The 14,232-nt window shown below is 41.1% G+C and overlaps 1 protein-coding gene across 2 annotated transcripts in view; it reads right to left on the reverse strand.

Annotated features, from left to right (window-relative positions):
* KEA3 (K+ efflux antiporter 3) overlaps positions 1-14,232 on the reverse strand; it is a 33,077-nt gene that overhangs the window by 7,262 nt on the left and 11,583 nt on the right. Inside the window, exons 7-15 of one of the 2 annotated variants that reach the window (XM_010277210.3) lie at positions 13,600-13,668; positions 13,369-13,419; positions 4,432-4,545; positions 4,232-4,333; positions 4,010-4,144; positions 2,745-2,926; positions 2,519-2,654; positions 2,021-2,092; positions 1,797-1,898 (exon numbers count right to left, since the gene is read on the reverse strand). In XM_010277210.3, the coding sequence (XP_010275512.1) occupies positions 1,797-1,898; positions 2,021-2,092; positions 2,519-2,654; positions 2,745-2,926; positions 4,010-4,144; positions 4,232-4,333; positions 4,432-4,545; positions 13,369-13,419; positions 13,600-13,668 (963 nt within the window). Of the gene's footprint in view, positions 1-1,796; positions 1,905-2,020; positions 2,093-2,518; positions 2,655-2,744; positions 2,927-4,009; positions 4,145-4,231; positions 4,334-4,431; positions 4,546-13,368; positions 13,420-13,599; positions 13,669-14,232 lie in introns of both variants that reach the window. The other variant, XM_088889753.1, reaches the window with a different exon arrangement.

A 14,232-nucleotide genomic window follows, 5' to 3' on the forward strand; every position in this document is an offset into this window, starting at 1 on the left:
GTGCCATTACACATCCCTAATGAGATCTGCAATGAAGTTTCAATAGACTTTATCACAGGACTACCACATCGAAAGGCAAGTCAGTTCTGTTAGTGGTCGTTGACTGCCTCTCAAAGTACAGCCATTTCATCCCTCTAGCCCACCCATACACAGCAGCAAAGGTGGCTGAAGCATTTGTAAGAGAAATTACAAGATTACATGGCACACCCAGGGCCATTATATCCGACAGGGACCCAGCCTTCCTCCGCAACTTTTGGAAGGAATACTTCAAGCTGCAAGGAAGCAAACACAACACATCAACAAGTTACCATCCACAACCCGATGGTCAAACTGAAGTAGTCAACCAATGCATTGAAACTTACTTGCGTTGTTTTGCAAGTGAAAAGCCACATCAATGGACTCAGTGGCTGCCATGGGCAGAATTCTGGTACAACTCTTTTCATGTATCAGCCAGAAACACACCATTCAAGGTTCTCTATGGTAGGGAATCCCCAGCTATCCTACCATATGAGAAAGGGTCATCGGCCAATGCAGCAGTAGATGAGTGCCTCACTTAGCAGGATGAAGTCATAAGTGACCTCAAGGTCCACTTGAAACATTCTCAAGAACAGATGAAGAAACACTATGACAGGAAACATAGACCATTGGAATTTCAGGTTGGTGATTTGGTGTACCTCAGATTACAACCATATCAACAGTCCTCGGTAGCTACAAGGTCCTACAATTAGCTGGCCCCCAAATACTATGGACCTTTTAAAGTGGTACAACACATCAGCCCTCTAGCATATAAACTAGAGCTACCACAGTCCTCCAAGATTCACGCAGTATTTCACATTTCATTTCTAAAGAAAGTAGTGGGTCAAAATCAACTACCATGCACCACCTTACCAGACTTCACAGATGAAGGCAACATTCATTTACAACCCAGGAAGATACTGGCATTCAGATGGGTGAAAAATAGTCAATCATTCTCTAGAGAAGCTCTAGTCAGTTGGATGGGGCTACCTATGGAAGACGCCACATGGAAACCTTGTTCTGACCTAGCACTCCAATTCCCACAGTTGAGCCTCAAGGACGAGGACAATCTCAAGGTGGGGGGGGATGTTAGGGACCCAGAGAGAAAGAACAATGAGCTGAAGGTGTATTCTAGAAGGAAAAAGAGAAAGCCATCTCAGTAGCAGGGACAGGTCAGCATAACTGACCAAGAACCAGCTGGCAACCAACCATGGTTCAGTTACAAGTAACAAACCAAGAAATCAAGATTAGTGTAATAAAATACCACATGCCCATTACTGAGATATAAAAAGAGGTCCTGTACTTACTCGGAAAAACAAGAGAAGTTTATTGAATTCCCAATCCAATTCCCACTTCCCCATTGTTCACTCCCACCATCTTCAACCTAGGAGGCAACTTCTCCCTCCAAGAGAAGCCTGTGTTGAAGCAGAACCTCAACAAATCATCAGGTAGAAGAAGAGGTTGAAAGTTTTCCCTACTAATGCACAGCATGGCAGTATGCCACAAAGTGTGAACCTTTCACCCTAAAATCACCAAAGCCAAAAGCACACAACTAAAACAACTTTGAAGATAAATTCTAGAGATACTGACTCTTCATCTAACATCAAAGAGAATTTGATAGCTTATGTAGTTAGGATCAATTCTTGTACCGAAGATTTTTCCCAATTGACAATCCAATTAGCAGTTTGATTCCAACTTCATGATCACATGTGCATGTTAAGGTATCTCTGCATATATAAGAATTCTATGAACCAGTAATATGTGAAATACTTTTCACCAACCTTAACAACTGCAGGATCAAGGTCAAAAGCAACATAAGGCCATCCCACAAGCTTGCCATCTATCCCAGAAGCTAATGGAGTTGACAAGAAGTTTGCAAGTACCTGTATCTAGGAAAAGTTAAATGTCGTGATAGGTACTATATATATATATATATTGGATAGATAGATAGATGTGTAGCTCAGGTACAATGAGAAGTTACACACACACAAGTTAACTGATATACCTGACCCATTTGTCCAAATCCAAGAATGACAACTGGTTCACTTGCTTCAAAGTTGACCATGTCAACAATTTTCTGTGAAGATTTAAAAATGCATTTCAGATTAAGACAACATTCAATTTCAAGCTAACAGAACAAGAGAATTTAGGAACGAGAATATCCTAGATACCTATCCAATATGCATAACCATAAACATGGTATACCAGTACTTAAGCAGTGGGTTAATCTCATTATCCAAATGATTTCCACCTAAACAATCCCTTTGGCAAAAAATTGATTGGCTTATATAGTTCTAATCATTCAATCTATTAATGTCTCCTTAATGTTGTGAGAGAATCAAAACTAGGGCTTTTAAGATGATCTTATCAGTCAATGTCAGTCTGGCAGATATTTTAGTTGACAGCCTTTAACTAGTTAAAGATACTAATCATCCTTATCATTGTTATTTTTTCTATTTAAAATTCTGTAATCCGTGTAAAAGGGCTTAGTATTGGTACATACGTCCTCTGCATTGGACTTATTATCAATGAAATCAGCAGCCTTCCTTCCAACTTCATTGAGCAAGGGTGTTAGTGCCATTGACAAAACCACAACAATTATGAGCAGTTTGTTCAGCTCAAGTGGTAGCACACCAAGCCTGATGAGGAAAAAGTTTATCAGAACAACAAACTCAGAAATTATAGGCAAATGGAAGATAAATCAGGGAGAACACATATTCACAACTAACCTGTTTGCTAGAGAAAAGACTACAAATCCAAACTCGCCTCCTTGAGAAAGAAGTAGTCCTATTCTCACACTTTCTTGAAGTGTTAGCCCAACACGGGGACCTATCGCTGTAATTATCAGTGTCTTGATAACAATTAGACCTGCCAAGAGTGAAAGTACATTTGGCCACTCTCGGAAAAGGAGCTGCATTACAAAAAGGATTTATAAAGTACAGGCAACAAATTGAAATGAAATGTATATTGAAGAGAAAGTTCTTACTATGTTCTTTTTATTTAATACGACGAAACTAAGTTCCATTATTTACTATATATGTTTAGAGGACTCTCCCAAAAGTATATCCAGTCTATTTGAGGGTCAAAGGAATGCAAGAAGACAAAGAATGAGCACCCCATTCTTGAAACTGTCTTCATGAAAACGGATTAATGCTATACTCCAATTTGCATTTGATATTTTATGCTATCCACATGTTCAAAAATGATCAATTAATTGTAGCAGAAGAGGTCATCATCTTGAAATGCTACTTTTATGTGGCACTTTGAACAATCCTATTCATGTAATATGTGGCTTGTCCTAGTGCCTCTGATACGATCAGCATATGCATATGGAGCATGTCGGAGTGAATGTGAGAATGAGGCAAAAACTGTAACATTTTCACATTGTTAGCTCTATAGCTAAGATATCAGGTAAAGAGCATGCTCAGAATTATTGTTTGAACATCACTTGATACTAACATTGGTACAAGATATTGCACATATATTTTAGGATATGGTTTTCTCATTTCTAAATGTATCATTGAATTTTTTAATACTCCTAGGTTTCTTGTTTGTTGTGTCAAAAAAATGTATATAAAACGCACATTGCAACAAATCTTCATTTAGATATTTAGTATGATATTATTTAAAAACAAATATCGTCTGGTTTGGTATTCAGAGCCCTTGAATATTCCTTGGCACAGCTATCCAAAACTTATGATCACTACTATCTAATTAATTGCAGCTATTTGGTTGGAAATGAATAAATAAATAAACCTACATACCATTTACTCTAATAGAGAGACCACCAACCTTAACTCTTGTATTTGTGAGTGTTAGATAGGTTTCCTCTTATTGGTTGTGTTTAATATCTTTTAGATGTTACTGTTTTAATCCTAGGTTGCACACCAACTACAAGCATAGCTACATGCACATAGACAATGTAAGTGCAAATAATCTAACCCAATGATCACCAGACATCTTAAGAAATTGTAAGACTAGATCTTTTACATACCTGCATGTCAACGGATGTCCCTGTTGTCACAAAAAATAGTCCAAGAAGTAAGCCTCTAAATGGTCTAATATCAGCTTCAATCTGTGTCCGGAAGTTTGTTTCTGCTAGAAGTGCCCCAGCTAGAAATGCTCCCAGCTGTACAAATGAGAAATAAATTATAAATTATGTCAGCTTGAAGAAAGATATGTAGATATTCTCCAACCTTGAGGAAAGATATCAAACCGTGTCACTGAAGCCCAATTTCTGAGTAAGAAGGGAAGTCCCAGCAACTGTAAGCAGACAGAGAGCAACAAAAGCTTCTGAACTCCTTGTTTCTGCAACAACCTGTATTTTATTGATTTTCCCTTAATTTCCTCCTTGTAAGATTTTGAAGTCATAATTACAAGAAGAATTGGATTTATTTAAAAGAGTCTGATACCAACTTCAAAGATACGCCTGAGTAAATACTTTCCTCCAAGAGAAAGCAGACCAAGTCCACCTAATGCCTTTAAGCTTTCTGCTGCAAGCATTGGCCAAATGCTTTTTTCTACCAAATTCTGCATGTGTGAACTGAAGAAAGTCAAGACCATGGCTTAAGTATGTCTAACAAGCAAAAATATATTGAACATTAACCTAAACCTCTAAATGATGCAAGTAGTTGTAGAAAGAAAAAAAAGAAGGAAACTCAATTACCATAAAAAAAAAAAATTGATCAGAACCACTCAAATGACATTATATCGTAACAGAATTGTTTAATATGACTGAATCCTAATGCATTCTTCTATAAATCCCACTTCTTCATATTGAATAATAAATTTGACCATGTTGATCTCTTTTTTTGCTAAAAACTTGGCATGGTTTCAAGTATTTCATAATCAGTCAGGATCCACTACCAGATTATGAACCACATGGACAATAAGCTTTGTGATCAAGAATAAATTGATAAAAAATTCTCTTGAAGAGATTGTGTTAAGACCCGAGTAGCAGCAGACCCAGAAGGAAGGATCCAGGCCCACTACACTTGAAGCCCAACTCAGGCCTCTCCAGAGTTCATGCGCACCACGCCTCCACTGCGGTTCGTGTATTCACGTCGTCCACGTCAGGAGGAATGAGTGGGTTGTTAGTTATTCAGAGGACGTGCTCCACGATAAATATCTGTATGAGCTCTTGAGAGCAACAAAACATAATAAAATAAACGTCTTCTCTTAATCTCTCTCCTCTCCTCCTCTCTTCTTCTCCTATCTTCTCATTTCAGGAGGGTGAGTTCCCTCGGAACAGCTCCAGTTCTCTCTGTTCCGTTTTGGTTCTATCAACTGGTATCAGAGCCTAGCGACAATGCCAGTTACCAGAGCTACAGCGTCCGAAGAAAGGATGGATCGTACTGAAGAGGAAGTGTGGAAAACCTCCAGTGAACTCAGAGATATCAAGGGAACCCTCTCCGCATTGGTCGGACAGTTCGAACATCTTTCATCAGCATCAAAAGCATCGGAGGCCGAAGTATCAAGTAGCAACAGAGGCAGCCGGCAGGAAGGAGCCATCCCCATCAAAGCCGCCAAGATCGACTTTCCGATCTACTCAGGTAATGACCCTTCCCTGGATCTACCGTGCTGAGCGATATTTTGAATTCCATGAAACCCCTGCAGACCAGAGGGTTTCAATTGCCGCCATTCATATGGACGGCAAAGCCATTATGTGGTACCAGTGGTACCGAAAGACCCATCCACAAACTACTTGGTTAGATCTCTCACTGAAGCCTTACAAGTATGGTTTAGACCTTCTGGTTATGAGAACTACAATGAACCACTCTCGCTGGTTAAACAAACCGGAACTGTAAGAGAATACCAAAATGAATTTGAATGGCTGGCTATCAGAGTGCACGGCTGGCCGGAGGCCGCCCTGGTGGGCTGTTTCATAGGAGGACTGCGAGAGGATATCAGAACTGAGGTGAATACTATGCAGCCTGCTACATTAACGGCAGCAGTTGGCTTAGCAAAACTCCAGGAGGAAACGTTGGACCGCCTCAGGAAGATGGGGAAGCCCACTGGGTTTCAGGCAAGTCCAAGCCCAGTACCCAGGCACCACTATCCTAAAAATGAGCCGAACCCAGGCCCATTGCTGCCTACACCCACTGTTCCAGTGACCACTAATCCGAAACCCTTACCACCGGGTAAGAAAACAGGTTCCTTAACCTTACCCTACCGGAAGCTGACATGGGCAGAAATGCAGGCTAGACGGGAGATTGTGACGAAAAATTCATCCAGGGCCACAAATGTAAGGCCCAACAAGTTTATCTTCTTCAGGCTGAAGAAGAGGGTGAATCTGAACCAGGTTCAGAAGACATTGAAGTTCAGTAGGTGGAGGTCGTTCCAGAGGTGGAATATTGTGTCATCTCCTTACAGGCCTTATCCGGGCATCAGACTCCGCGGGCCATGCGAGTCCACGGCCAGATATTGGGGAGACAAGTAGCTGTTCTGATAGACAGTGGGAGTTCACTGAACTTCATAACTCCCGAGTTAACCCGACAGTTGGGTCTCATGGTTGAACCCACTCCGAGCTTCGCAGTGAATGTAGCCAATGGCCAACGCATTACTTGTTACGGGAAGTGCAAATCAGTGGGGCTCAAGGTTCAGGGGTATACATTTCAAGTGGACCTACACCCCTTGGAGTTCACAGGGGCAGATGTAGTTCTGGGCGTACAGTGGCTCCAAATGTTGGGCCCTGTAGTTTGCAACTGGGCCGAGTTAACCATGCAATTTGACCAAGACGGGCAATCTTACATCTTAAGGGGAATTAAAAACCAGCCCATGACCGAAGAGAACCTGGAGGCCATTCTTAAACATTGCCAGTAGACGGCTACCCCATTACTAATGAGCATGGGCTCTCTTGGGCCCACAACTATCCCCTCCAATGCAACCACTAACCTCAGCCCAAGTGAGTTACAGCAGCTTCAGAGATTGCTGCGGGCTTACCCTGATGTGTTTGAGGAGCCCCACACCCTCCTGGCTCCTAGGGCCCATGACCACAAAATTCCCATCCAACCCAGAGCTCCACCCGCCAATGTCAGACCCTACCATTACCCACATTATCAGAGGATAGAAATGGAACGGATGGTGAAGGAGTTGCTGGACAAGGGCTTTATCAGGCCCAGTAGCAGCCCATATTCATCCCCAGTTATTTTGGTAAAAAAGAAAGATGGCAGCTGGAGGTTTTGTGTGGATTACAAGGCTTTGAACAACATCACGGTAAAGGATCGGTATCCTATAGCCTTTATTGAAGAACTCTTTGACAAATTGGGTAAGGCCAAGTACTTCTCTAAACTGGATCTGCAGTCGGGTTGTCATCAGATCCGTGTACACTTGAAAGATATTCACAAGACTGCTTTCCGAACCTCAGATGGGCATTTCGAATTCTTAGTTATGCCTTTTGGTTTGACCAACACCCCCATCCACCTTCCAGAGACTCATGAATGAGATTTTCAGACCTTATTTGCGGATATTTATCCTGGTATTTTTTGATGATATACTAGTTTACAGCCAAATTGGGCTGCTCACTTGGACCATTTGCAGTGTACTTTGGGCCTGCTCCACCAACACCAGTTGTACGCTAAGCCCACCAAATGTTCATTCGGCCAAACGCAAATCAGCTATTTGGGACATATCATCTCAGGGGGGCAGGTGTCCACTGATCCAGAGAAGATAGCCTGTATGGTTGCTTGTGCCAGGCCCACCACACCTCAAGCTCTCAGGGGGTTTCTTGGGCTTACTGGCTACTATAGCAGGTTTATCAAAAACTACGGGGTGTTGGCCGCACCCCTCACCAGATTGCTGAAGAAACACGCCTTTGAATGGGATCCACAGGCTGAAGAAGCTTTCCATTTATTGAAGAAGGCAGTCACCACACCTCCTACATTGGGCCTCCCAGATTTCAGCTAAGAATTTGTAGTGGAGACTGATGCCTCTGGGAAAGAAATTGGAGCGGTCTTGATGCAGCAAGGTAAGCCACTGGTTAGGACTGACCATTGTATTGGGCCCTGATCAGCAGAAGTGGGCCTACAAACTGTTGAGGTTCGATTTCAGCATTGAATTCAAGCCGGGTCCCTCGAATGTTGTAGCTGATGCCCTCTCCAGGATGGGGGATCTTCGTGTAATGGGAGTATCACAGCCTTCCTACTCATTGCTGAGCCAATTACAGCAAGAAGCTCAACATGACCAGCAGCTGACCCGGTTACGGGCCCAAATTCTGGATGGATCTGCTACCACTCCAGAATACAGTGTGAAGGGAGGAGTTCTTTTTTACAAAGGAAGAATGGTGGTTTCGGATCAATCCAGGTATCACCAAGAACTGTTACATCTGTTCCACAACTCAGCCCAAGGGGGGCATTCTGGAGCTCTCCGTACTTACAAACGACTAGCCATTCATTTTCATTGGAGGGGCATGAAATGAATGGTACAGGATTTTGTGGCAAGATGTGCCACGTATCAACAACAGAAGTACAGCACTCAATCCCCGGCTGGGCTCTTACAACCCCTACCCATACCTGAGAAAGTCTGGGAAGAGGTCCCGTTTCGGGACCTCCTCAATAGCCGAAGTTGAAGCTCAACTCACTGAGAGAGACGACATACTTAAGAGACAGTGTTTTAAACGGCGTGGGAGGCGCATGCCTGGAGGCGTGCCTCCAGGCGAGGCGCTCCTGAAACGCCCTAAGGTGTATGCCAGAGGCGCTAACACCTCTGAGGCGTATGCCTCTTGCGCTTTTCTCATGAGGCATGCTAGAGGCGTACGCCTCTTGCGCCTCATGCACATATGATATGAAAATACAGAAAAAAAAAAAAAGAAAAAAGAAAAAAAGGAAAGGAAAGGAAAGGAAAAGAAAAGAAAGGGAAAGAAAAGGAAAGGAAAGAGAAGAAGAAAAGAGAAAAGGAAAGAAAAGAAAAGTAAGGGAAGGGAAGAAAAGATAAGGGGAAAGAAAATGGTTGCACCCTTTGAACTACTGTTATGCATCTTTATTCTTCTTAATATAAAAGATTTTTATTAAAAATAAAGAAAAAATGAGATCCCCCCTTCCTTTTCATCCTCCTCATAACCTGCCTCCTTGTGTTCAGGAGGATTACGCCTCTTGCATTCTGAACTACACCTCGCGTCACGCCTCCGCATTTTAAAACACTTTAAGACCCTTAAGTATCACTTACAGCGGGCTCAACAACGTATGAAACTTGCTTATGACAAGAAGCATCGAGAACTGGAATTCTCAACGGGAGATTGGGTCTATCTGAAACTTCAGCCAAATAGACTCTCTGGCTGAAAGAGTGTCTTAGAAGCTGTCTCCCCGCTATTTTGGCCCATTTCAGGTGGTTGAAAGAATCGGGAGTGTAGCCTATCGTCTTGACCTTCCCACAGAGTGCCAGTTACACCCTGTTTTTCATGTTAGTCTCCTTAAGCCCTACCTATCCCCTTCTGACATCACCAGCCCCACGCTCCCTCCGTTCTCTAAAGTTGGTGAGGTAATGTTTAAACCACAAAGATTAGGGATGTTCACTGGGTGAAAATCGGTAGAAAAACCCACAAACAGGCCCTAGTTGCTTGAGAGGGCCTGCCAGAGGAGGATGCAACTTGGGAGGATTACACTCAGCTCCAGAAGCGGTTTCACCATCGACCTTGAGGACAAGGTCGTTCTCGATGGGGAAGGGTATGTTAAGACCCGAGTAGCAGCAGACCCAGAAGGAAGGATCCAGGCCCACTACACTCGAAGCCCAACTCAGGCCTCTCCAGAGTTCACGTGCACCACGCCTCCATTGCGGTTCGTGTATTCACGTCGTCCACGTCAGGAAGAATGAGTGGGTTGTTAGTTATTCAGAGGACGTGCTCCATGATAAATATATGTATGAGCTCTTGAGAGCAACAGAACATAATAGAATAAACGTCTTCTCTTAATCTCTCTCCTCTCCTCCTCTCTTCTCCTATCTTCTCATTTCAGGAGGGTGAGCTCCCTTGAAACAGCTCCAGTTCTCTCTGTTCCGTTTTGGTTCTATCAGATTGGGTTAGATATCTAAGAGATAAAGTTCAAAGGTCCATTTTGTCTTTCTGACTAGAACCAAAGGAAGATATTCTACTTGGAACAAAATTCCACCACAACTTACCACATAGTTCACCAATCGATTGCTACCTTAACCAGGTAAACAGTTGACTGGATGTCCAAAAAAAGTAGAAATGCAACACAATTCTCTTAAATAATTAAGTATTTATTCTATAGCAAAGCTAGTTACAATCTTGAGCTTTTCTATGCATTAAAAAGCTATGATGTATGGAAAAAGGAGAGGTAGTATAAGAATTGTTGCCGATAGTAGGAATCTGCTGAATTAAAAAAAATATGAAAGAAAGTAGTTTCTTGAAAAGAGAAGGAAGAGAGAAGGAGAAGAAGAGAAGAAGAGAAGTTGAAAAGAGAGCAATAATCTGGCCACCCCCTTCACTTATTATTTATACTAAAATAATAGAACAGTACAAAGACAACTATGCCCTTATAGGACAGCAAAACATAAAACAGCATATATAACACTTAAAAAACATAATAAAATTTGGACTCATATAACTATTGTGGTCCCCACCACCTATCTAACAACTAACATAAAACATCTACTCAGAAAAACATCATAAAACTAATTAATCTTCAACACTCCCCCTCAAGTTGGGAGTAAATGTCACACATTCCCAACTTGCATAAATCATGTTCAAGCTTGTTCTTTGCCATCCCTTTAGTGAGAACATCAGCTAGCTGCAACTCTGAAGAGACATAAGGCAAACAAACTTCTCCGATAGTTACCCTTTCTCTAATAAAGTGTCTATCAACTTCAATGTGTTTTGTCCTATCATGCTGAATTGGATTGTGGGCAATATTGATTGCAGTCTGTTTGTCATAGTATAACATCATAGATTCCTCTGATTTTACCCCAATCTCACTCAAAAGAGATCTAACCCAAAAAAGTTCTAAGACACCATTAGCCATGGATCTATACTCAGCCTCTGCACTTGACCTTGCCACAACCGCTTGCTTCTTACTCTTCCAGGAGATCAAGTTTCCACCTACAAAGGTACACACTCCTGATGTAGACCTCCTGTCATCTAAGCATCCTGCCCAGTCTGCATCTATATAGAATTCTAGCTTCAGATTCTCATGATTTGAGAAAAGAATGCCTCTGCCAATGTGCTTTTTCAGATATGCAAGTATTCTCTCAATAGCTTCCCAGCTCTTGCATTCTACTGTCCATCTGGAAGGCTAGACCTGGGTGAATCTTTCTTACTCATAAGCTGTCCAAACCTCTCTAATTTTGTTCTCACTGCTGCTAATGTAATGGATTCCCAATCAGTTTGGGAGAGAGGGGCTGAAGAGTCTCCTGTAGTGGCTACATTTGCATTTCCCTTCTTGTTTCTTATCCGACCAGGCATAAGATTTGGATGAAGCTTCCAACACGTGTCCCTGGTATGCTTAGGCTTCTTGCAATAATCACACACCAAGTCCTTATCTTCCCTTCTAATCTCCCCCTGTCTCTATTCGGCTTAGGTTTTGTTGTACCAACCATAGCCGACTAGTCAATAATAGGTTGTCTCAGCATTACATTCCTCCTACTCTCCTCTCCAGAGACAAAAGCATAGGCCTGAGAGAGTGTCACACCCTCCCTAGAAAGAATATGCTGCCCAGCAATGTCAAATTCAAGGTTCAGCCCTGCCAAGAACTCAAAACCCTATTCCTCTCTATCAGTTTGTGATAAGTTGCTGCATCATTTACACTTTCCCATACCACAGTTTCTAAGTGATCTATTTCCTGCCATAGGGTTTTTAGCATGGAGAAATACACAGCAAGAGGTTTTTCTCCCTGTTTCATACTTATCACCTGATTTCTTAACTGATAGGCTCTGGCTTCATTTTGCTTCTGAGAGTAGGTTTGGTTTTAGTCACTCTATCCCAAATCTCCTTAGCAGTATTAGCCCATAGGAAATTTTTTGCAATATGAGGTAACATAGAATTACACAACCAGGACATTACCATGTAATTCTCTTGCACCCATCGAGAAGAGTCTGTATCAGGTTTCTTCTCCTCCCCAGTGAGATACCTTAATTTTCCACGGGCACCAATAGCCATCTTAGCTGATTGTGCCCACTCCAAATAATTTGTACCATCAAGTTTTACTGTAGTAATGATCCCAGACCCAAAAATATCACTACTACCTCCAACACCCAGTCCCATAGTACCGGTAGATTTCATCTCGGTATTCCAACTCTCCATTTTACTTCAAACAGTTCAACAGTAAGAAAAAATAGATTGGAGACCTTCAAAAATAATTTAATACCACACACACAGAAACCAACCCTTCCGGAAGAAGAAAACCCTAGCTGGAGGGAAATCTCTCTCCTCCTCATGCCTCCCAACAGAGAGAAAAGTGAATCGATCACTCTGGGAGGCCTAGAAAATTTCAGAAACCAAACCGCCCTCTTCAGAAAATCAAAAGAAAACTAACAATACCTGGGCGCCCAAGATCAGATCAAAAACAAAGAGTCCAACTTTTCTGGGATTCTTCCCCATACTCTAGTTCTTCCTGATTTTGATGCCAAACAGTAGATCACCTTCCTGATGTCTAGATCCCACAAAAAAACTCCAAGAACTGGGCAATCTATAGAAGATCGATCAGCCCTTTACTACTTCATGCAGTCGAATGATCTAGGGCTGCATGAGAATGCTTCAAGAAACCCTAGCCGATGCTCTGATACCAAGTAGGAATCTGCTGAATTAAAAAAATATATATATGAAAGAAAGTAGTTTCTTGAAGAGAGAAAGAAGAGAGGAGAAGAAGAGAAGTTGAAAAGAAAAGAGAGCAATAATATGGCCGCCCCCTTCACTTATTATTTATACTAAAATAATAGAGCAGTACAAAGACAACTATGCCCTTATAGGGCAGCAAAACATAAAACAGCATATATAACACTCAAAAAACATAATAAAATTTGGACTCACATAACTATTGTGGTCCCCACCTCCTATCTAATAACTAACATAAAACATCTACTCAGAAAAACATTATAAAACTAATTAATCTTCAACACCGATATTGGGTCTCTTGTTATGGACTGGTTGGTGGCTCATCGAGAGTTTGAAGACATTGTGAGATCTTCCTTGGTCTCTTATTTGTGGTCAATGTTGGACATAATTGTTGAAGAATAGGCACTGTCTAACAATTGTTGATGATGTATAGGAGTATTGTATATTGTGCATAGTTGCAAGGTGTGAGACTCTAGGGTTCTGTTGGATGTTTTTCAATGACCTTATTGTAATCCTCTTTTTTTTTCTTATTTTTCTTGGAAAAAAAAAACTCTAGAAACATTTCCACATACCTGACTCTCCAGTATAGGGAGTATGACTAGGAGAGGCACAACAGCTATGTCCTGCAAATTATCAACCAACAGGGATCTTATTAACTTGATACGTTTTTATGTAAAACTTCACATAATTGATCGCATCCAAATTCGGAAAAGTGAAATAGAACAAAATGTAATAGCATCACTATTGACTAAATAAAAAGAATAAATAGAAATAAGAAAACTTGTATACATGACTGAAAGAACCTGTAGAAGAAGTATCCCCAAAGTTGCTGATCCAAATCTTGTTGGCAGTTCACCTCTTTCTGCAAGAAGCTATATATCTTCCTTGGTAAGCAACAGAATCACAACCAACATTATAGCATTACAACCATTGCATCAAATTAGAAATAACATCTAGGAAAAAGGAAAAAAAAAATCATTTTTACATGTAATGTAAGTGAAATGATCATATGTTTAGCATGTTCTTTATTTGAATAAATACATATTTATTTATTTATTTTTCCATGCCTAATTTTCTCCTGCAGTAAATGAAGAATATTTGGAGTTGACATTAATCAAAATATGCCCCATCTACAACATACTTTTCTTTTCACTTCACATGTCTATTGACCTAGGTGATATTATTTATGTCTAGCACTTCCACTGTGAATGATATCCAATAATACAAATGAAAAAGACAATGACATTTATCCCTTGCAAATGAAAGGCCAGACATGTAGACCTTCTTCATATTCATAGGTGTTAAACACCAACTAAAAAGGCTGAGACAATAATAATTTGTACTAAAAATGTTTTTTCTTTTTTCAGTAAGGCAATGTTTTTTTTATCAGTAAAAAGAAATTTCATTGATGAAAATAGAAATTACAGGGGTAACAA

Source organism: Nelumbo nucifera, chromosome 1, assembly GCF_055504915.1.
Source record: "Nelumbo nucifera cultivar China Antique chromosome 1, China Antique-T2T, whole genome shotgun sequence".
NCBI lineage: Eukaryota > Viridiplantae > Streptophyta > Magnoliopsida > Proteales > Nelumbonaceae > Nelumbo > Nelumbo nucifera.